The 24,746-nt window shown below is 43.2% G+C and overlaps 1 protein-coding gene across 1 annotated transcript in view; it reads right to left on the reverse strand.

The window, feature by feature from the left end:
- LOC107217886 overlaps positions 1 to 24,746 on the reverse strand; it is a 309,627-nt gene that overhangs the window by 193,334 nt on the left and 91,547 nt on the right. The window contains exons 5-6 of the mRNA XM_046735990.1: positions 5,778 to 6,596; positions 2,514 to 3,280 (exon numbers count right to left, since the gene is read on the reverse strand). Coding sequence (XP_046591946.1) covers positions 2,514 to 3,280; positions 5,778 to 6,596 — 1,586 coding nt within the window. The remainder of the gene's footprint in view (positions 1 to 2,513; positions 3,281 to 5,777; positions 6,597 to 24,746) is intronic.

Raw genomic sequence — 24,746 nt, forward strand, 5'->3', positions numbered from 1 at the left:
TATATATATATATAATTATACACAATTTTGTCTCAATTACAGGACTTTGAATGCGAATCAAAGAATTCATGGAACCATTTTCAAGCCACGCTTTGTTCGATCCTTCAATTTTGCTTTTCAATATCAACCTTGAAATTCCGGAGATGTTTTCTATCCTCGAATAATTTCCACGTCATATATTCGTTATTAGCTCCAAGCTCCAATTATATATATATAATATTGCGTGAAGGCAACTTTCGGTCATGTCATCGCCGGAAGAAACTCATCGTCTGACCTCCGAGCTAAAAATTATAATCGATTAGCACAAAGTGATTAGCACCCCGTTGCTATTTTGAAACATTAATTCATCAATCTAATTTTCGCAGTATTGCAAGAGAAGGATCAAGAAAAAAGCAGATCCTTATTCCAGGCGATATCAGGACGAGTTTAATTTTGAAGTACCACTAACCGCAGGCGCGTAATAAACCAGCGTACGTACATAATTGCAAATTGTTGTGTACTAAACACCGAGGCTTCCGAGTCGATGGAAATTCCGTAACTTCCTGTGTAATTTTAATTAGCCCAGTCAGCCGTGGGTTTGAAAATCTACGAGAGTGGGTGACGGCTGGACGAGGACAGTGATGGAAAGAAACGGAGGTGCAGCGTTACAGGTATTGTTTACGCAGTTCGTTGGCGCTGCGGAGGAAGCACAGAGGCAGGCAGACGGATGGGCAAACGAAAAGAGAAGCCCGTTATTAAGCCAATACTCGGAATGAAATGAAATAAAACGAACCGGCAGCCGGTTGTTCCGTCTCTCTCTTCTCTCTCTCTCTCTCTCTCTCTCTCTCTCTCTCTCTCTCTCTCTCTCTCTCTCTCTCTCTCTCTCTTTCACTCCTCCTCTTTCTCGCTCCTCATCTCCCACCCGCTGCTACCTCTCTCCTCTCTCTTATTATACTTTACATCTCAAAGGGTGCCTGGTAACAAGTCGTACAGCACCACGGACGCTCCGATAGCATTAACTTGTCCCTCGACTTGTCCCTCCCTAGGTCACGTACGTGCAATGCCTGCGCATTCGCATTTCGATCTCTGTTTTGCAAATGAGGGATAACTTTCCTGACGCTTCAAACGCGGGATGATAACGTATTTTTTTTTTTTTTTTTTTATAGCGTTAACAAGGATCGTCGTTATCGCGTGTCAATCTGTCGTTCTAAAGTGAAGTTTTCTGACCATTTCAGGGAAAACATTTCGATTTAACGGACTGTACTACAGGTACAAATTTTGACTATAACCGGTAATTTGGCGTTTGCTGATATAGCTAGATCCCGCAGCGATTATATCTGCAATTTGAGGGTGTGAAGTGATAATTAGAAAGGAAAAGCGTTCGAGAATGAGATTTAGATCGGGAATCAATGAGATCGCGCATTCCAACTAGAGATATCAGTACAGTATAATGTGTGCTTATCGACGGTGTCGAAGATGCCGGAAGTTCGAGGGATTTGAAGCCAGAGGTGAGCGTGATTCAGTCGATATAACGCGAGGGTAACAAACGATGTAATGAAAATAGTTACTTGGCTGAGCAGAAGAAGTCATTAACGATTTCACACTGACCGCGATACTCTCTTTTCATTGGACGGACTATTGACCTCGTGAGATTATCGATGATTCGTTTTTTAAAATCAAAATAAAAGCACACGGAGTCATTCTGAAAGACTATTGAGATCCAATAAATGTCAAGATCAGTTCGAAATTGGATTACTTTGAAAAAATCTGTAAGGCTGAAGTTGGTAACGTTGTAGTAACTTTACACGTTTAGAATTGTCTCGGAATTAGTGTACTACTATAACGAAGAGAACATGCTCATATTTTGAAAAGCCAACCGCTTGAAAGTCATTCTAAAATTGCACAAATAATAAAATAATAACACACAGTAACGAACTTTTTCTCTGATGTTTCGTTACGTCAACGTTACTAACGTCAGCCTGGTGAAAAATTAGTAGTACATGTACAACGCTTGAAAGTGAACAGTAAAATGATTCTGTACTTAAATCCTGCGCGCAGTAAAAAAGTGATATATGTAACAGGGCCATGAGTTTGAAATAGAAAACATGGGAATTTTTTTTTTTTTTTTTAAGGTGTTCGCGTTCGTGAATATCGATTTTGGATGTGATTAATGTTGATAACGTTGACGTGACGATGAATTCTCAGTTAAAATCGTTATTTCGCTATTGTAGGACAGTCTGAAATTCCTTAAACAATATAACGAAGCGAAATACATTAAAAATACGAAAAATCCAACACCTCCGAAGTTTTCAATTTTTTTTTTTTCTTCAACACTTCGTTACATTATGCGTCAACGTTGCCGACCTGAACCTCATGACTTCGGAACAAGTGATTACAGCGACTCGAAACCACTTGTTACACCGTCAAGCGATAGTGATCGACCTCGGCTTCGACGCTGGGACAGCTGAACAAAATTGTTCAAAGACACTGGCGAGCAGTTACTCGCAGAATGAAATATTACAAAATTGACTTACCTAGCGAAGAAAGCTGCCGCAGCACTGGCCTGAGCAGGAGTACCGGGAACACCGCTGACATTGTACGAGTACTTGGTCTCCTGATAGACCTGAAATACGTTCGGTTTCGGGTGCGCGGCACGGTGATTATAAAAATGTTTATTACCATCGTAGGCGTTGCTGTCACTGTACTTGTCACTGTAAACAATTTTTCCCGATGTTTCGACGCCCGATTTCGCGGGGGTGACGTTGTACCCTGGAAGGCTCTTCGCGTGGCTCTTTTCGTGGGCCGATGAAGGGGGCGGCTTGTCGATGCTGCCGTAGGACTTGAAGTCGTAGCCGGACTTGACCTCCCCGTAAAACTTGACGCCCCCTTCGACCTGCTTGGCCTTGATCGTCGACTTCTCGTGAGGATTGTTCGACTTCTCACCGCACTTCACCACCGGGCCCAATTCCGGCGTCCCCTTGAGGCCCACCTGGGTCTTCAACATCTCCGGCTTCGCGTCCTGCACCGTCACGAGCACCACGTCGACCGGCTGTTGCTGCTGCTGCTGCTGCTGATGCTGATGCTGCTGGTCCCCGAGGTCATCACTGCACTTGACCGTTTCGAAAGACGATTCAACCCTTGGACGCACGTCGGTCTGCTTTTGGGAAGGGCGCTGACGCGACGCTACCCGTCCTGCTTCGCGCGCGGTCGGCGTTACACTGGCGAGGAGAGGCACGCCTCCTGTCTCTGGTACCGGCGCCTGCTGCAATCCTCGGATCCCGATTCGACGTCGCCTTTCCTCCTACGATCGTCAACAAAAGACACATAACAACACGGCTCTGTGTACCAGAGACGGGGATTAAGCACCGCGGATTTTCTATTAGCGTAACGACGTCGTGGAGATATTTGACGGGTTGGAAATCGATAATTTGCGATTTATGGGGCTGCCCTCCTCGATTTCGACGTTGACGTTTGTATCTACAAATATCGAAGTCCGAGTATCTCAAAATCGAAAAAGAGCTCAGCAGGCCCATTCTATGTACAATTCTGAACAAAAAACACTGCAACACATTATCATTTGACACAGAAATATAACGAAATGGCATGAATTCTACGAATACACTATTGCGATTTCGTAGAATCAGTGCCATTTCTTTGTTTCTGCGGCAATTGAAAATTTTTCGGAAAGTTTTATTGTTTAGAATTTTGCATAGAATGGGGCTTTTACGCCCTGTTTTGAGTTTGAGATACGTGGTCTTTGATGTTTTGAGATGTTTAATTCAACGTCAAAATCGATCAGGGCATCCTTAACCGACTACTAGATAGTCACGTGATTCGCATTCGTCGAATAGTTTATTACGTATTTACAAGCTTCGACAGTTTTCAAAAAAATACATAACAACAAGAGAATTGAGTATCGAAATAATAATCATCGATGGATTCATCGATTCTTTTGCTATATTTTCTACAAATTTATTCGGACGAACTGTTTTTTTTTTCCATTCCTCAATTCAATTTTGATAGTGATTGTTGATCGTAATCAAGGCGTTCGTATGATATTGAAAAATTAAATATTTCACTCTAGAAGTGTAATGAAAAAATAGGAAAAATTTGATAAATACTCGATGTGGAGTCTGCAATGAAGTTGGTAAGAAAAATATTGCTTTCTCGGTTCGCAGTTCGAAGAAATATTCATCCTTCAATCTTATGAATTTACTTAGGGTGTAATTCTTCCTAATTCCACAGTGGACAAATTAATAATTCATTCAAAATCAAATCGGTTGATAAACTATCGATTCACGATGAATCAATTTCAATAATTACTGCGAATCTTATAAAAAATATTTTGAATCGGAAGTAAGATGAGAATTATCCGAATCGAAATAAGTGCAAAACGCATGACAAAAACAATGTCGTTATTTTGAAAATATTCTCCTTCTGTGCCATAAATTGATACAGCAATCAAAATTCGATCGGTGATTAGATTAGTGCGAAAACCCTGCCTCGGTAGCCATTAATTCAATTTTCAATTTCAGTCATTAATTATAAATTTTAGAACATGAAATACATATTCTACAGTTTGTGGAGCTCTGCACGAATCTGCAAGGATGTGTTACACGTACATTACATACGTATACGGTATATATTATACATATATGTATATCTGGTACGTGAGTAGACGGCTGAATTGCTCTCCAGCTTGTCTGTTTCACCTAACAAAGCTCTATTAACTAATTAATTAACACTACCGTATTACTGCTGTGCATGTCTGCAGGAACTGTGGTATACGTCTTGCTTTCGGGACTAGTCTCTGTTTATTGAGGTGGATCCATTCCCGTCTCAAACTGACACGTTGATAATATTAACTAGCGGGAAACAAAGAGGCTAGGCCTGCGAGAATAAGCTCACGAATGGAATTGGGAATTTTCATTATTCCTGGCAGATTTTCTAGAACAACTTAGTTCACTTTATAAGATTGAGAATCTGTGTTTTTTTATTCTCTGCATAAAACCGACGGCAATGGTAAAAAAAAAAAAAAAATCAGAAATTAACTCCACGTCTCAGCTGGTATTAAATGTGGTTTTTTTTTTTTACATACTTAAAGTCTATTGTTTTCTTTCCGTACCTTATACACATTTTCGTTGTGTTTACGGTTCGAAAATTGACATAAGAGGCTTTATGAGAGAGCCAGATTATAATTTTTTTTTATTTCCGTTAGCCTATAGATGTGAGTTGGTTCTGTGTAAGAGGATTTTCTTTTCAATGTGAAAAATGCTTATAAGCCCCGTGAAACATGCTCGAGAGAAATTGGTTAAAGAAAAATAAAGAAAATGACGTGCGGGTTATGTTCGTAAAAACTAGAAAGCGAAAGAGAAAATGATAAAAAGTAAAATCGTTAGCCGATCGGTAATTATCAAATATGCACGATTATTATTTTCTCTACTCCGTGACTCGACGTCGAAAATTACCGGGTGCGTCATACAATTATTCTGTAAACCACGTACTTCCGGTGAAAGCACGACGTGCTCGAGAAAGAAATAAAAAAACAAACCAAATTTAAAAAATGAAGAAATGAGGTGAGAAAAATGTAGAACGCTAAACGAACATCGAAACCACCTTACGATTAGTGCATACATAAAAGTAATGATAATAACATACAACGAGTTACACTGCAGATAATTAGAAAACCTCGAGTACTAACGCGATTTTTCTATTCTATTAATCATCCGTTTCTATTACAATTGGGTAAATATCAAAAAACGAAAGGGCAAGGAAGAAAATCATTCGTCAATTCTCACCTGGGCCCGTTTCGATTCTTCCTGCTGTCTCTTGGCGATCTCAGAATACTTCGGAGGATCCTGAAGGTACTTGGGGGGCGGTTCGGCCTTGGGAGGAGCTTCCTGATACCTGGGAGGTCGGTCATAGGGTCGATACTTGGGGGGTTCGACGACAGAGACGGGCTGCGGTTTCTTGTAATTCGGTATCTGGGCATCGGCAAACGATTCAAAGGTGTTTCGTCCTGGGTCGTATTTCGGAGGCACAGGCTTACCCTGATCGGTAACTCCATTTGGGTTGTTTTTAGGGATGTTATGCTCCTTCTCGCCCCCCCGCTTATCGCCCTTTTCCGACTGGGCCGACTTCCCCTCTTTGCCTAGCTTCTCCAGCGGCGGTGGCGGCGGGCCGTCGATCTCGTAGAACTTGAGCTCGTTTCTCCCAACGTCTCGCTGCCCCCCGAGCTGCGGCCTCCGGATCTCGAAGAAGGTCAGCTCACGCGAATCTTGCGATTTCGAGCGCGTTTCGTTCTGCGTTTGGTGCTGCCTCTCTGGCTGCGAACGGCTCCGGGTGTATCGCTCTTCGAAACGTGCCAAACCCTCCGGCGGGTGTTTCGAGCCGTTCCTGGAGTCGTGCCGCCCCCCAGTCTTCGAGGTATTCCTCTGCGAGTGGTGCGCGTAGTCCAAGCTGCCGTTGTACTCGTCGCCTCCGTACTTGAGGATCTGCTTTGGCCGCATCTTTTGCTCGAACTGAGAATAGTTGTAGGTGTTGAAGCCGACCTGATTGAAGTTTCGACTGAGGTTAGCCGAGTTGTAGTCCGTTGATGTAACCGCCTCCATGTTTATCTACAACCAGAAATTCGATTCCACCGTCAGGCTGACTCGGGAATGAAATTGTTCAGCGGCTGATTCGCATGAGTATAGCTACGAGAGTTCTGAATACAGATTCCTACTACCGACACTTACCGACATCTTACCCGGACTCAAACCCTTCTTCGCGATTTTGACCTGCGGGTCGGTACAGCAGGGATTGATCGCGGCGACATCATGGGTTCGAGTCGGGGTGAGATGTCGGTAAGTGTCGGTAGTAGGAATCTGTATCTATATGTAACTCTCATAGTTGTACTACTATTTGCGGCGGATTCTACATCGATTTCTATAAAAACTGCAAAGGTGGTGCAATACAACAACTGCAGAAGCAGAGGAATCCTGATCGCCAGATTCCGGGTTGAACTTGGCGCGATGAATCGCTGAGTTGTTTTCGACCGCAGCTCCCTGACCAGAAGTTATAATTTAGCGATAAGTCGAAGGTAGTTGAAAAACAACTGTAAGGAATGAGAGAAAAAAAGATGAAAAATGATAATAAGAAAAAAATATTCCTCGGAGAAACTTATAATATCCAGATCCGTCCGGAGATATAATACCGAGGCCGCAGCATCGCAGGGGTAAGACGGAGTGCAGGGAGAAAATCGTGCGATTAACAGCCAACTTCGCGATGCCCCAAAGCCCTGAATCCCTCCGCGTATCTACCGCATCGAAAATGCGGTCCACGTATAACGTATCACGTCGACGAGGTGCGAACCGGTTCTGATCAGAGGCGTGGAACTTCTTTCGCCCATCGCCTGATTCCTGAAATCCTGCAGAGATGAGCTTACGAATCGCACCCCGATTTCACCCCTGCAAATGTGTTCCTCTTTCGGATAGAAGAGACACGCCCCCCTTGGATATTATTCATTAAACAAGCCCCTGTTTTGTCCCCCTTCACTTCGCTCTCGTTTACTCTTCGATTCGTTCACCGTTTTTTTTTTTTTTTTCTCTTTTTTTTGGACGAAGTCTGGCACCGTGCAACGAAATCGTGCCCTACGCGTTTTGTACGAATGTTTCCATAACCGCTGGATTCGACTGCCGTGCAGCTCGCGGTCGTTTTGGTGCTTTTATTGGCCACGCGGGACTTCCGTTTAAACGCGTTTCACGGTTTCATCCCAGAATTAACGGCCGCGATGTAGTTGTAAACACTCGATCAGACGCATAAAACGTATGGATACCTGTAATATTTTTGCTAGCGTATCACGCATATCGTCGTGGCTATTAAATTGCACGAAATGCGATCGTAGATGGAAAATATAAATGAACGATTTTTGAATTGTGTTGATCAAAATTGTGATCACGTTTTTTTCGAAATTGTTGTAAAATGTATACTTCGCTAACCAGAAACCCGGATTCTACCACAAAATATCCAGCTCGACGTAATTACAACTTCGGGCCGGATTAATTAGGCAGCGTTTGCTGCACCTTGAACTGGATCCTGGTAAAAATTTCACCTTTCCAGAACACTGTCGAGCCTCGGGCTACCGGGTCAACGTGGTTACGGATCCACTCGCACACAACTCTTTGAGAACTCCGTGTTTCGGTCTGCACTGACCGTCGAGGAGTTTCAGAAAGATTGGAGCTGTGAGTTGAAAGCTTAAAAAATCGAATGTTCTTGTCAGATGATAAGGAAATGTGAATAATCTGAAAACCTTGAGGAATCTTTGATTTTACGTCGATCCTAATCTTTCAATTATTTTTTGTTTTTCTGCTCTTACCTTATTCTCGATCATTAATTTTGCTGCGAAAAATCATGCAAAGGACTTGAAAGAGCGATTTACTCTCTGTCACTTCGGTTGTTGTTTAACGAATTATAGAAAAAGTGATCAATCCATTGAATTTAATTTTTGATTCAACTGAAAAATACGCAATAAGGCAAACAACTTTTTCAGTCATGAGCATCTGAATTCCCATCAACGTTCTTGACCGATTCGTGAGTTTCGTGACACCGGGTAGATGGAAGGCGGGTAGTCGACCACTCTGACGCAAGTTATGCGGGAGAATCGGCTCGGGGGCATCTGCGGTTATGCATTATACCCTGCGTGAATGTGTGAACGATATACGTGCCTACGTAGGTATATTCACAGGTTGCGAAGTGAAGTAATGAAGACCGCAGACGGCCGAGCTACCGACAGAGTCTTGTTTATATCCAGCTCGTCTCGAATATATACAATTAGGAAGCTGTGCTCGGACATTCGCGTGTTATATGAAAAGAGGGAACGGATTTGGCAGTCGAAGAGTTACGAGCATTCGTTACGCTGCACCCACTTTGAATCATACGTATAATATATTACACCGATGAGAATCTAGCTGAAAAATTTTTCCATTGATAATCGCGGCATGTGCGAATTAGCAGCGTTTTTAGCAGCAGCGTTATTTCGTTTCTTCGCTTCTTTTTTATTTCCATTTTATGCCTCATTTCTTCTGGATTTCGTCTGATACACAGTCAAATCAATATCTCATTTAGGCAAGCACGTAATCGCAATTTGGCGAGGGATTAATTAGGAGATCGTAATGATGATTTTGTGATTATTTCAAATTGCGGCGAGGGGAATTAGAAGGGCGTAAAAAAATTCTCCCCCACAGAATCCCGACACCCCGTATAGCTCCGGAATTACGGGCCTTATGGCCTCGGTCGGTTTTAGTAGCTCGGATATAATCACCGAGGTGAAGACCAGATCTGGAAATTGCTTTTGAGAGAAGACCGACAGCATTGAGCGTTCTGCGAACATTCCGCGTTCTGTCACATGAACAAGAGTTCCAGGGGAATTTTCTTGATGCGTGCAACTATATTTTTGACATAATAATAATAATGATAAGAAGAAGAAGAAGCAGAAATATATCAGATTTGGCAAATCATATGAGCAGCTGATTGTAGTTCAGCAAGGAATCATTTACGTGGAAATAAACTACGGACTTAAGAGGCCGAGGATGACAAGTAAGATATCGGGAAACTCCTCCACGGATATCTGCGAGTTTGAAAATGAAATTATCCAGTGGCACGCGAGGCTGGACGAAGATAATTGTGTTCGTATTCACTTGTAAACACGCGACCCATCGCCCGAACGAAGTTATATATACGTCGAGCCTGCGTTAATATAATCCTCGGGTCGAATAGTTTGCAAAATACTATACGTGTTACGGTGATAATATCCGACGGTGGATTTACAGCTACTGATTTTAATGAATACAGTCCTGCAGGGTGTGTATTATTGCGTGGTTTGTACGCATACATACAAGGTGGGATGCAGTGCGAAAATAATCCTTGTTAATTCGATAATCTTCGTTAATCGAATAGCTACCCGAAATTTTGCGGCATTTCAGAAACCCAAATGCGAAATCGCGGTGACTGTAATATTCGCAATGATACATTCCGAAACTTGTAACGCGGTTAATTAGTACCGATTGAATCGAGTGAATTTCAAGAAAAAGTAATAAAATTGAAATCATAGGTATGCGGTTGACTTTCCAGAAGTAACGAGACGTGATGAAGTTTTCGGAACTTTATAAATACCTCATAAAATTTGAGAAACTCGTGATTGATAGAAAATGTTGCAAAAATATTGGACGTCATGAATTATCGTAGAGCAAGATAAAATTATTTGATGAAATACAAATTTCATGAGTCTTCGTAAAAAAATGTAGTTCAAACCTCAAGTTTGATTGTGAGAGAAATTTTTTGTTCCGGTTACCGCTCAGACCTCAACTATTTTCATTTTTTACCGTAATCGAAAAATATGGTTCTAGGTAGAAAATGAAAATTAGTTTTCTAACTGTTACCGGAAAGTCTAGTTTCCGTTACTATTCCTTCTCATTACGATCACTGTTGCGATATTTTCTTGTAACTATTGCGAAAATTTAATGCTTGTGCAATAATAAATTGACGTTAAAGCCTTGTTCAACTAAGAAAGTGGAGTAAACCGAACAAACTGATTTTGCGTTGCAATTAGCAAAAAAAGACCGACAATAGCGCAAAATGGTTACGCGTATCCAGCAATATTCAAACAGTTTTTTAACGATACATGTTTTACTGAAGTTTTCTAGTTACTTTAACTAATGAAATTTTTCTCAGTGTGGATCTCAAATGCGAGCCAGTATATAAGTATATTACGCAGATGAGAAAGCCTTTGCGGGAGTGGTTACGATATATCCTTGAAAAAATAGGCGCTCCACAATTATTCTCCGTTGTTTCAGAAATGAGTCTCTGGTTATGTCCACCAGCCTATAGAATTCGCTCTCAGCTACAGTTTCACATACGTGAAACGTAAAACGGTTCCCGCGAAGGATCGGCGCACCTTTTAACAAGTATCACCGAGATGAACGCGTGGGAAATTAGAGTGCTTAAGCCTACATCGCGGTTGTCGTACGTCCATGTCACCTCGATTTATATCCCCGGAAAAGGCGCGGTTAGACGAGATTCGAGGAGTCCTTTCTCTCCAATTAATATGCAACGACACTGCTTTCACTATCAATTGGCGTCCGTCGATGAAAGAAAGCACGCGGAAATCACAGGTTCAACATTTTTCCGCATCCTTCCAATCCGGTCCACCGGAAATATCGAAAAGGTCACGGGACGGGCAATAAAATCCGAATGCTCATGGAGCGTTTTTAATGAGTCTATGTCGAAAGAGGTTCTTATAGCTCTGTGTAAAAGATAAAATGAAAAAGAAACAAAAAAAAAAAAAAAGTAAAAAAAAAATTTGTACCTGAAAACGGGGGTCTTCACGATTTACGCGCACATAATTTTCACCACGAAAGTTGAGACTGCAGGCTTGAAGTGCTCTCGAGCATTACTCAGAATGTCCGGAGCCTCGTTTACAAATTATTATACAAGTGTACAGCGCGTATAATACAAACGACTCTCCGGTTCTACCCGCGAGTAATATGCCGTGTTCCAAACTGTGTGTATGAGATATTCTTCTTTTTGTTTTATTTATTTTTTTTTTTTTTTATTTTTATTTTTTTTATTAAGGTGTAACCTGGGTCGTTAAATTTCGTGACACGAGAGCCGGCTGTACGAGAACATTAGAATGAGATACGTCGACCCGGCTGTAGTTTGAACACCGGAATCCGTCGCGGTCCATGGATTTGACGTCTTCTTAAGGTCCCCTCGGAAGTAGGGGTCATCGGAGAATGATCAATATCACTAAAAAGTTTGTTTTCAGTCCGTTCGAGTATCGCGGTCATCGAGTGGCCCAAGTGGACGCGCGTTTCGTACAGTATTGCATGAATAATTCATAACCGAACAGTGAATTCATATACGAAGCTAGTACAATATCCTTACGTCACAACCCTTCAGACTCAGTCCGATAAATTCACGTTGTATAAACAAGTGTAGAGAACGAAAACGGGACATATCTCGCTTCGTTTTTTCGCTTTTTACATGCCTCGACAGAGTCGCCTTGGCTAGGTTTCAACGGATGGAGTTACCGCACCGGGCAAGAGGAGCAGTGACGTAATTTCTCCGAGGAAATTCCAGGCGGTATCTTCCTCCCGGCATCCCTTGACCGCTTCTCTTTATGCTCTGACGCATTTCGAATAAGAAGAAGAAGAAGAAGAAGAAGAAGATGGTTCGTAGCCACGAGCCGATAACCGCGTTGCTGATCGATTACCCTTACCGGAAACCGTCCAAAACACTTTCCCTGAAACTCATGCCTCCGGCATTCCCTCGGTTCTCATTTTCCAAACCCGGAATCCACCCTGAAAGCAATGGAACCAACCGCTGCTCACCTTCGGGTCACTGAGCGCTGATTGACATTAAGTCACTTGCAAGCAGGTGGCTCAAACTGTCGGGCTAGCCAGTTTCCAGCATCCGGAGACAAAGCTACCAATCGATTCGATCTGCGGCTATAAGTGCCGAAAGGAAGAGGCTTGCATCGTGGCCGGTGGCATGGAGGCGCGTAATGAAACGTGATTTTAATACAACTGGTAGAGCCGCGGGTCTCTTTGGTGTGAAGCGGAAAGAAGCAAGCGAGAGAAAGAGAGGGGAAAGAGAATGACGGACGGCAATCTCTTACGGTTCAGTTTGCGCCGGGTTTTCAGGCCATGGGAAGAAGAAGAAGATGAAGAAGAAGAAGAAGATGGAGATAGCTGGTGGCCTGCCGATCACTCTGAATAATAAAACACGACGTGCACGCGTCATCGCGTCCCCAGGAAGTGGAAAGGCGAGAAGAATGACGCCCGCAAAAAGGGGACTGTAATCAAAACACCGACCCAAAGTTGTGTGTGTGTGTGTGTGTATGTGTGTGTGTATTTGAAACGGCTCTCCCCACAACCTGCTTCTCATCAACCCCTGACCGAAGGCCTTCTCACTGCAACTGTGTTTGTTTCTATCTGTTTTGCTTTCTTACAGTTAAATTAACCGACAACGATTTGTAACGAGTTCAGGAAACCGGTGAATTCTGGATAATGGGTTTGTCTTTGGGAACTTATTGCTACTTATTCAGATCCTCAAACAACAAAATTTTTTTGGACAAAAAATTGGTACACACCTCCACGTGTTCTTCCTACCCTCTATGTGTATACAATTCCTGATTCAATTTTTGGTCTGACTTTTCTCGCCTGAAGATTTTCAAAGAAAGTTTTTCATAATTTCAATTCCTTTAGACTCTATGGACCATGATATCTTGTCGGATTCTAGAACTGAGAGTAGTGAATCTTTTTTTTCCGGACAGTCTGATCCAGGCATCGGTCCGTCCAACGGGAAAGAAATTCCGGTGAGACGGTGAAGCCGATAATCCATATTGACGCCTCGGGTTGTACCTGTTCCTAATCCTCGCCCCAGGACTTTCGAATCCCATGCTTATCCTTCTTTTACGCTGGGGTGGAAAATCACGCAATTAATAGATCAGGGGATGATTCTGCGCAACGTGAGCTGAGTTCACCCTTAGAGTCACGAGTGACTGGTCGTTATTTTTCTTCCACCGCTGTACGGCGAGACTTTGACGAGCTTTTGGTCGGTTTGTCGAATTTTCACAACCCACCAAATGTCGATCACGAATCACTGTCGAAGAGAGCGGAGTAGAGTTATAAATGCTCTGAGATTCTGATTACGATTCGAAGAAAATTGAGACAGAAAATATCGCAAAAATTGTGTTCTTCTCCGAATGAAATGAAAATTACAAGTTTTCCATGGATCGTGAGAAATAAAATTTGCGAATAAACGTACGTTCAAGAATTCATGATCACCCAACGTTCGCTGTATAGTTGTTGCTGCCAATTCAATTCAAACACTACGGTACAGGTATACACCTATAAGCCCGCACAGGCGTAGGAAACAATCAGACAAAAGCTACTAGAAAATTCTACAATATTCCTTATACTGCGGAAGTGCAACGCAGGCAGAGCACAACTCTCGGCCACTGCTTGCTTGGCAGTGCAATTTATTAACTAATTGAATATTTAATCAGTTTACGAATTGGAAAGCTTCGCTGGCAATCGTATATACCCGCCGCTCACGTCCCTTGTACAACCACCCGCGGATCTTCGGACGGATAAAAGAAACGTCGCAGGGAGAATAAACAACTCGTATTCCCGGTTGGGGAGGAAGCTGAATGGACCGCAGCCCTCCCGTCTCGTTTTCTCCTCCTTCAGAATCGAGGGCAAAGCCCCGAGCTGTTTCGAAATCTGCGATACATCCGTAATTTACGAAGACGATGCGCTGTGATTATTAATACAACGATTTTCTGTCACTTACGACGAAAATTTCGCAGGCTATTTTCCCTTTTTTGTGACATTGCGCGTTGACTGGGATGCAGGTTTCGCCCTAAAGAGTGAAATTCCTTCCTGCCGTCGATCCTGGTTTCGTTTTTAAAATTCCTTTTGACTCTGGCTTGCACGGTTTCATTGACTTTCCATCAGCAGGATGCAAAAACAAAGGAAGCGCGTTATGTAACTGTCGAATTAAAATTTTTGTCCAGGATAAACATTGGAAGGCTCTTGCAAATGGAGGATTAATTTTATCACAATTTTTGGACGTTTGAAAGGGACAGTCTCTCCTCTCTGCCTGTGGCCATTCAGTGACCAATCCACCGAGTGACCTGACATCAAACAAAAGAGTGAACAAGGACAATTTTAACGGCAGAACGAGCTTTCAGTTGTTAAATTTCATATTTTCAATTATTTCTTTTTTTTTTCTTGCGTGTGTGTTTTTCTCCTTCGTTCCATTGACCGTTATATTTTTGTTAACAATTTCGTATATACATATAATATCCGCAACGGTGAGCTTTCGCAAAAGCTTTTTGCGATCGAAAGAAAAACACGACACAGAGCAACGATTCGCTGTCGCAATATCGTATTACCCGTATATATTCAATATTCTCAAAGCTTTGGCGTTTCGTAAAAATATTCTAACACCATAGATACACGGTCAAATGAGGCGGATGAAAATTTATCTCATCGTAGGCTTTTCATCTCAGTGCGCACTATGAAATGCTTTTCACTGTTCTATGGAAAAGAACTTATAGTTTCCCATCTCGGATAATCGCGGTTGCATTTGTACGTTAATAAATATGTACCAGTCTGATCATTAATTTTTTTTCATTCATCTTCTTCAACGCTGATATTAATATGAAACACGTTGAATACGCCTTTAACTCAGGCTAAAATGCGTCTCTCGTTTGTCTGTCTTTGGCCTGATTTTTTTCTCGCGTTATTATTTCAAGCCAAAACATAGCCAACGAGGCAAAAGGAAACGCGTAGTCGATGACGAGCGAGAAAAAAGGACTCGAAACGAAACGGAAATACGCGTCGTAGAAAGAATAAAAAAAAGCTGAAACAAGAAGAAAAGAATTTCAAGAGCGGGGGAAGAAAAAAAAAAGAGAAACAGATAATACTTGACGCAAGTTGACAAACAACGAAACAAGAGGATAAGAGAACCGCTTCGTTTACCCCGAAACAAAAGCGACGAGACAATGGTTTTAATACCGAGAGTCCCGTAACGCGACATTGTATAAGGAAATTATTAATCCACGGATTCAGGAATTACTTCCGGCGAAGCGAGAGAAGAACCAAAAGTGCAAAGAAGGTAGGAACGACGGATATTGATCAATCGATTCCGGGTAACGGGGATACAGAAATGGAGAAAACATTTTTTCACGTCTAATGCAAATCGACCGTGACACAGTTGACCTGACCCGTCGAGAGCGTCGGTCATTTATCGAGGTGTGTGTACCACTGGCTAACTGACGAAGGAGTTGAGTACGCATGGTTCCGTTTACTCAGCGTCTCTCGAGCTGTTTGACTCGTTGAAAAGTTTGCTCGGCATAATATTAGCTCATTCCAAGTTTTATGGTCAGTTACACGAGGATTACGGCACACATATTCTCGACTCATGGTGCTCGCCTCGCCGTTTTATGTACTCCTTATTAGCTATGCCCTATTGGCTGTGAAGGGGATATTGCGGAAGACTGAATACGCTGAACCCGGTGTTGGATCCGGGTGCATCATGCACCGAGGTCCAACGGAATTACCAACGTTGTGAACAATGGATCGTCGTCTGGTTTTAAGACGCGATCGTTGTCGACGAAGAGAAAGAGGAAATTGACTTTTGTGTAGTTTGGTTAAGAGAAAATTCAGTGGCTGGTTACTCGGTAAAGTAACAAGTGTCGACATATTCTTGCGCCTCTATCGATGCACGGTTGTAACGTAGGTGGTTCACACCTTCGAGCCCATTTGCTCGATTGATTTCAGGCCATATTTTGGATTTTATGATCACGAGGGGCTCCACGGCGTATGCGGAACAAACGGTTCTAATACGTTGTAGACAAATTTGCATTCGTAATCACAGTGAAAACGATTACGAACAGCCCGTTTGAACGGATGAAGGATACTTTAAACTAGAATTAAATTTCAGCTAAGACTACGATTCCGAAGATATAAAAATCCTCGATTTTTGATGCAGTTGCCAGCCTGAAATCAATTGCACGTTAGCGCTTAACTCGAGTGGATAAAGCCGACAGACGGACCAGTGGTACTAGGATAGGAAAATGGACCGCCAAGGCTTTCAAACCCGACTGTTTTCCTTTGGGGATTTTTACCTTCCCTTGGCAAGAGCCGGTAGTACTCCTGGTACTGGCACGTGTTTGCTTTGTGGGTTTCAACAGGCCCGCAGGACGCTGGGTGTCCAGATAATTCTGCAACGGTAGGTGGGGTGGATTCCCTCTTCGTTTTTTTCTTTTCCGTCTTGTTTTTCTTTTGCCTTCAATTTTTTTTTTCCTGCTACTGCTTTTTCTCCCTCTTTCAAGCGGAACCATAAAGAACGGGGAAAACGAGATAGAAGATTGAAGGAAAACAACGGAACTGAGAGTCATGGTCCGACCGATAATATGCTCTGCAACTGCTGGGCGAGAATCTACAACACATTAAACTCCTACCGAACTGCAGTCAGTACCTAGATTTGAACACAAGATCACGCAGAGTTTCTGTTATCGAATAGGTGAAATCAATACTTCTTCTTCTGTTCAAGTCCTAACAAAGTAATTTCTCTGACTTATACCGTTGAAGACTGTACAAAAATCACTTCAATTTCCAGTGGAAATGAAAATATGAAAACACAAACTCAAAGAGAGAGTGGGTGGGTGATGATTGGCGTTCATTCTGAGTTGAAGACCACAGAACCAGCTCATGCATTCGCCGATTTGTGGTTACCGAGGTCGCAATGCAAAGGCGTTTACAGTGGTGGCAGCTGTGGGACAAGAAAGCGTTGAGGGTGTCAGAAGAGGGGCCCTTCAGCATCCTAGTATCGATTGGCATTTCGTAAAGTTGTAATTTCCTGAGTAGAGCGCAGTTGCGGAAGTGGCAAATTCAATATTTCCTGATCGCATCAGCGTCTCACAAACGACGACATGAAGGATATTTCTCACTCGAAACTCATTTCTTCTTTCCTCAGCGCGAATTCTTGTCACCTCCAGTTTTCACCCCGAAATGGATGATCGCTTCCTCCTTCACCCTCGCGGAAGAAAACTTGATATGAAAAGGTTCTGGTCAGAGGAGAAAGAAACTTCATCAAGCGAAGAGAAAGAGGACGACGCTTTGCAGGGGTGGAGATGGCGCATAACGAGCACTGGCACCCGCAATCCATCGCGAGTAAATCCAGCCTCTACTCGTCCAACGAGCTAACGAACCAAACGATCTAAACAGACCAAACAACAATTCTGAGGGGGTTGAAGGGAGAAGGTCAGAGGACAGGGTACGCTGATCATTACGCAGGGATTTCGCGCAAGTCGTTCTCCCTCGTCGCTCGCTCCTGCTACACTTTATCTCTCTTTCTCGCTTCTCTTCAAACCTTGGCTGCTCCAGCAGCTTCCCTACCGCTTTTCCATTGGGGCGATGGTCCTTCGTTAGGCGATGTCACGTGGACACCTGGTGCTCGATTACGTCGACGCGAGGAACACATGGGTACTCCACTCACTCGCATGGATGTGAGACGCAGTGGTGAGATGACTGATGTGCCGGAGGCCCAGCCTCTGTCTACACGTGTAGAGGTATGTTTGCTTGGTCTAACAGATGGATCCCTACGTAAGATAGAATCGTGCACCGACCACTGGCGCTAATCCGATGGTGTCATGGTCCCTGGGCTCAGTGTGGGTCAAAATGACACGTTGGAAGCAGTGAAAACGTGTTTAAGGTAAACACCAATAAGGACTGTTGAGCAGGATCAGGAATCTGCATATTTTCGAAATCATCTGGGTTTGCCAGAGGATGTTTCACGTCGGATTTAAAAAGTGTTCAATTAGTAGTTCACACGTTATATTGGTGAACGACCACCCGGGGTTGACTCGGGGGTTTTTATCCAAACTGGAAGTAGTCCTTTGATATCCGCAGTTACTCAGCGGGACTTTCCGATTCCCGAGAGCAGATCCGCATAGGCACACTTGGTATCCACTGCACGTTGTTGGAAAAAGAGTGTCGAAGTGATTTTTTAATTACGGTGTAATTTCCTCGACGCTTATTCGTCAGCTTTGAAATACCATTAGAGGTTTGTTCCTCCTCGTTGTTGCCGCAGTCGAGATTACAAACTAGTGGGTATGCGGATATTCGTATGTAGGTGCAAGAGTTCGTCAGTAAACGAGCGGGCGTCGATGGCGCGAAGCAATCATGTCCTCGAACGTTCCGACGACTGTCGGCTCAACGCACTTCGCGGTGCTTTTCGCTATTTGTTTGATCCGAGAAGATTAAAGGGGTTTCCCACCAGCCGAGACCGCCAACCCATCCCGACTGCAGCCCTCTCTCTTTCACTGTCCCTCTCTCTCCCTCTCTATCTCTTTTCTCGGCGCTTCTGTCTCCTCGTAACAATTCCCACAATCGACGAGAAGAAGTATCGTTTGTTCCTCCCGGTTTGATGCCACTTTGCCGCACTGTACTCGGTCCAACGTGTAACACGTGCTCCGATTGAAGTGCACTTCGGCAATTGTTTTTCGCTATTTTCACCCGCAGGTGTAACATTTGTTCGTTACGACTGAGGGATGAAGTCGCCGAGAGGAATCTGGATGGAGGAACGAGAAAGTCGTGCTATCCGATTTGATAAATTCCTTAAAACTTACTAGTCACCGATGGGACGAGGACACGCGGTAAGCAAGAACTATAATAGATTATCGGGGGACGGTAATCGAATACGGTCCAGGGTTGAAATCCATCAAGTTGCCTGTCCTGCCCTCGACGCTGCTGCTGCATCGCTTGGCTCGCCTGCTCCTGCAACATCACGGGCAAAAAGGCATGCGAGACTTTATTCAAAACTACTCAAAAACTTCCGTCACGCCCTCCTCGCGTCCACAACACCGACGCTTTTCCCTTGAAAACTTTCCTCCCTCCGCATAACTTCGAGCCCGACCCAATCGAACTTGAGTAACGGTCTCTCACATCCGACCGATGCACTCAAGAAAATCGATGACCGACCCTGAAATTGGTCTGGATCATTTCTTTTCGCTGATATTCAGCTTTTCGCTATTGTTGAGGAGCGGATGTCTTGATACCCGTTTGAAAAGCTCTTCCGAAATTGTACAGTCAAAAGCGGGAACATTAAGTTTTCCATCACAGGTGAACATTTAAGAGTTGGGATAAAAAATTTAATGATTTTTTTTTTTATTCCGTTACATACTGAATAAGTACCTAGGGCTCAATTTACTTTAAAAATGAAGCAGTCCGTTGATGCAGCGTGAGAAAATACGGCTGTATTTTTTCATGTTATGAAACCGCTACAGGTAGCCTTCTGTATTTACAATACATACATTTTCAGTATTGGATCTCTTGAATTTTCCCGCAACCTCGAGACACGGAGAAAAACTCTGGGGTCAAGTTTTTTGTTCGCGAACCAGACCGCAACGTGGCTTTCTCTGGATCTTTCGGCATTTTGACACGTTAATTGTTTTCTCCCGGGGCTTTTCTCTGCCCACAAAAAGTCGAATTTCTTTTCTAACCCCAATATATACCTATTGCTATAGATCCGCAAAACCGAAAAGAGCCAAACGCTTCTGAGACACCTCGATTTATGACTCGCCACTTTCGCTGCGGTTCTCTTTTCATCAACATTCGATTGTAATCATTCGCTGGGTTGAATTTACTGTCCCACTTATAGCCAGGTTTTTTTCCTTACTGGATATTTACTGTCTTATTCAGCCGTTTTTTTCACAATTATAATATTGCGGGTGATCTTTGCCCAAATTCTGTTCATCCTTATCATTTTTTGGTCATTCTATTTTATTTAACGAAAACAAAACAGATCTTTAGTCGCACGTTGAAATTCTGATATTTTGTTTAAAAAAATGGAGTCTGTTATTCTAATCAATCGCATTGAGAATTTGGAACAGAATAATAATGAAACTTGGTCTTGGAATAAAAATCATTTATTTATTACATATTTGACTGTAAAAATACTGCATAAAAGCTATCCGTTGAAATTCCAATTAGCAATAAAATTCTGGTCACCAACACATCTAACAAATCCGTCAGTATTTCTTCCCACAAATGACGCCCCTCGTGCGGACTAAAATTTGCCAACAAATCGCTGAGCATTGATTATATTGCTCGAGGAAAAAAAATTCACCGTAATTATCAGCGCAGTATAAGAGCGTAGAAAAATAGTCAAAGACTACTTTGCTCAATTACTTCGACACCGAAAGGAGGAATGAATGAAGAAGGGGCAGGGAATGGAAGATATACGATCGGCGGCTACGCTGTGTAACCAAACGCGAACATAAACACAACATGGCGATGTATAGACACCGCACAAGCAGAGATCCAGATGACCAGATAAATTGAATCTAAGCGAGCGACCGCCGGTTTAATCAATGCTAAAGATCCGTTTATTATTCCTGGGGGTGAAGAGGCTTTCCGCCTCCGTCTTGCGAGGGTCAGTTATTCCCGCTCCTGCGCCCGAAATTGCGTTAAGCACCCCGTTATTGGTTCCGATAGCCGGGGAACTCTCAAAGCTCCCGCGTCGCTAAGCTCGACGCGTCAAGTTAACCAAACTTAAATGAAAATATGTCCTCATCGATCGACGCCCTCGCAGTATACTCGTCGAGAACTCAGAGTCGTTCCCCCTGCAGGCATTATACGGTGCAAGGGGAAAATGTGACGGAATGTGACTTCCAGCTAAGCATTGCAAGCTTTCAAGGTTCTACAGATTCGTCGCATGATCGTCGATCGGCTCAATATCTCGCCTTTCACTGTCTGCAGCTTAAATGCTAATCGTTTAATCATCTGGCTCATCGTTCAGCATCGTGTGAACCGCTTCTCGATTTCAGGTCTTCGTTCTTTCATACTGCGAAACGTAGTATCAATTTTTGCCAAATTCTCCCCAACGCAAAGCTCGCGCGTGAAATGGTAATGGTTGGTAAAACGGTTTCTGGGAGTGCATTCCCCGGGGAGAGGCGGACGACTGATTGAAAATTTACACGGACCCCGTGCGGAAGATGAGTCCTGAAATGAAATCAGCGCGGCCTGGAAGAGGGTCGCAGTCCCGTTTGTGTCTCGGGCCATTAGCCGGCATTAACTCGGTCCGGAGAGGAAAAGCACGGTCGAATTTCCACGGAATTTTCAACCTCCTCGAGAGTCCGAATTTTGTTTTTCTTCCATTTTCCATGCGGTTTAAAATTTGTATTATTCTCTTGATTTACCTTCTCTGCTGCGGGATGAATTATATCCAGTTCGACGAATTTCACGATTATCGTTTCGCAATTCTCGAAACGCGGATAATTATATTTTCGTATAATCTTCATACAAGGGTGCGGAACAAATTTTTCCCTACCCCGATTTTCCACCCGCTGTTACGAAATTAATAATCGTAACGAATACTCGCCGCCTCTCCTTGTATTTTCCTTACAATGACGCGCGTGTGTGTGGGTAATGATTATTTGTAAATCTCACACAACACAAGCGCGGTGCGTGTCGCACGGCCATTTAAATTTACACCACATTACCTGGCCAATTGTGACACAGCCTAACGGCATTGACGACAGTTTCACGTGACAAAGGCTCGCGATGTGATGTGAAAAATTACCGCCGACCTTCGGGGGTGCTTCGCAGTTACGCTTATCAGATTACCAATATACGCTGTGTAATTACCGTGGCAGCTTGAGTGCGCGGTTCGCGAATTATTGTAGAACAATGACGAGTGCGAATAACCTGTACAAAGTAACGATACAAGCGCTGAAAAGTTGGCCACAATTTGCTGTAAAACCCGCAATTTTATATTCGCCAAATTGGCATTCTTTTGCGTATAAGGAGGAATTAATTTTGAAATCCGTTTCGCTTGTGTAAATTTTACTCAACAGTGGACTCGCGAATTTGACGAGAATTATTTATGCTTACTAACTATTCGAACTGCGGATTACTGCATCAAAAGCGAACGGACCGCCAAAGGGATTGTAATTTACGATCATAGACCGCAGTAATTATAGAAATTAATGAGCATACTCGGTACTGCATCCGATATTCGACCTTTCAGCTTACATAGACCCAGTCTGTGTGCAGGATATTGTAATTGATTATTGGAGGTGCATTACTTCGACTCCAGAAGAACCTAGTTTAATTTTCATAATTCTGTGGTTCGAAAAGCCCGAAGGTTGAACTTTGCGGTCTATCGTTCATCGGCTAACGATGTTAATATTGCAAAACCGCGAATCCTCTCATCCATAATCACCTAACAGCTACTGTGCCAGTACAATGAATAAATTGATCGGAGTTTCGACTGCGAATAGGCGTATTCAAAAGTCGAAATTGGTCGATCAATCACCCGTTCGCAAAAAAATTGTAATCTTTACGCTCAATTAGTTTATTCGAATAGAATTAACATTTACGTAGATCACTGGAAAGTTGTTTCTGATGTGGCGAAAAAAGAAAAAAAGAAAGAATTTGGTTTTACTTGCGCCGAGTAAGAAATTTTTATCTGTGTAAAATACGCCGACCACGTCGATTTATCTGATTAAAATCGCCGTTTTGCTAATCACGAAAAAGCTGACGAATCAATCGACCCAGAAAAGTTCACCCCCAGATGTGAAAAACTCGGTTTAAAATTCGTTCGAAATCCAGGAATGATGCTGAATTACAGCAGCACGATCACCGTGGATAGTGAATTGAATTCCGGAAGTATCGCATGTTTCGTTTACTCTCGTCTTACATACTCGCAGCGAGTAAGAGACGTCATTATAACGTTGGCTTCTTTCCGTGGCTCGTTACGTTCGCGTCTCCGGGGCTTGCTGGGAACGGGCGCCGGGACGCCGAGCGTCGAGGGTGCGAGGGGCGAGAAGGAGTCGGGTATTATGGCCGCGAGTACGCGTGTTAGGTCAAACATAATAGGGTGTAATATTTTCAGCCACGTGGAAGTCAGGGTTGGTAGGAAGGAGCCTCGAGTGTCACCGCAGCGTTGGCTTGCGGGAATGAAAGAAAATTCCAGAGAGCCTCTCCAGGACTCGCGAGAGAATCAGACGAGCCTTTTGCGCTTCTATTTTCATTCACTCCTTTCTTTTCTTACGCGAAATGATGGTATATTCATATTACATTTTTTACATCGCGGTCTTAGGGACCGCGCGTAAGTATTAAGAGAAAGAAAAGAAGATGAAGTAGAAGAAGAAACAAGAGTCGGAGGAAAAAAGAAAAAAAAAGGAAATTGAAATTATGAAAATAATAAGAGAAAATAGAAGGTCAAGAGAGAGAGGAAAGAAATGAGAAGTAAAAACAATTAAGAACGCCCGAGCTCACGAGAAGCGGAAAAGACTTGACACTTGCTTCTCTTGAGTATAGAGACGACGTTTTTCGTTCCTTGCGTAACAGGGGTTAGAAAATTTCTCACAATCGCGCACCTTTCGGGCGAATTGGAATTTTTCACTGGAAAGAGGAAAGAAAAAAACCTCATTTTCAGACGCCGGCGAGCCGCGAGGTCCTTAATCAACCCTCCTGATCGAATTCGCACCCCAAATCCCGTCACAGCGCGAGGCACACGCGTCGTCTCGGGATCAGCTATATGGAAAATATTTTCTTAACGAGTATTCAATTTCACCTATCGTTCGCAACGTCGTCTGCAGCCCCGTTGGCTCGGTTAAGCCCATATTCGAAAATTACTTTCATCGCGACGTGTTATAATAGCAGTTAAGTGGGTTTCCTCTTTTTTTCTTTCTTCTTTTAAACTCACTCTTCTTCTTTTTTATCCTCCCGATTCGATACGCTCGTTCCGCGACGTATTGAAATTAAATATCGAGAATATCCGGCGCCGCGGTACCTCGTTGATAAAAATTCCGTTAAAATTTCAATCGTGCGAAGGTAACCCGAGTGAATTATATCGCTTTTGAGGTAGACGAATAGTGTAAAATTCATTCCGCCGCGTGGTTCGACGATCTAAAATTACCGAAAACGAAACGCTTTCCTCGACATGTGAGAGCCGTATATTTATAAGCCTCGCAAAAATGTCAAATCACTCCCGTTGAGAAATAATTACAGAGATACTGGAGTTTCACCCTCGATGCGGAATCGACGAGGTTTAAGGGACCGTCAACGGCTAATGGCGAACAACGGCGAACGACGATTGGCCATTGTTTGGCTTTCCCGGTAAATGGCACATAAACAGAATCGCGGGGGGTTGCGATGACGGGGTGCCAGTTAACCAACCGGACTGAAGTATGATTTATCTGGATGGGG

This window comes from Neodiprion lecontei, chromosome 3 (assembly GCF_021901455.1).
Source record: "Neodiprion lecontei isolate iyNeoLeco1 chromosome 3, iyNeoLeco1.1, whole genome shotgun sequence".
Classification (NCBI taxonomy): Eukaryota; Metazoa; Arthropoda; class Insecta; order Hymenoptera; family Diprionidae; genus Neodiprion; species Neodiprion lecontei.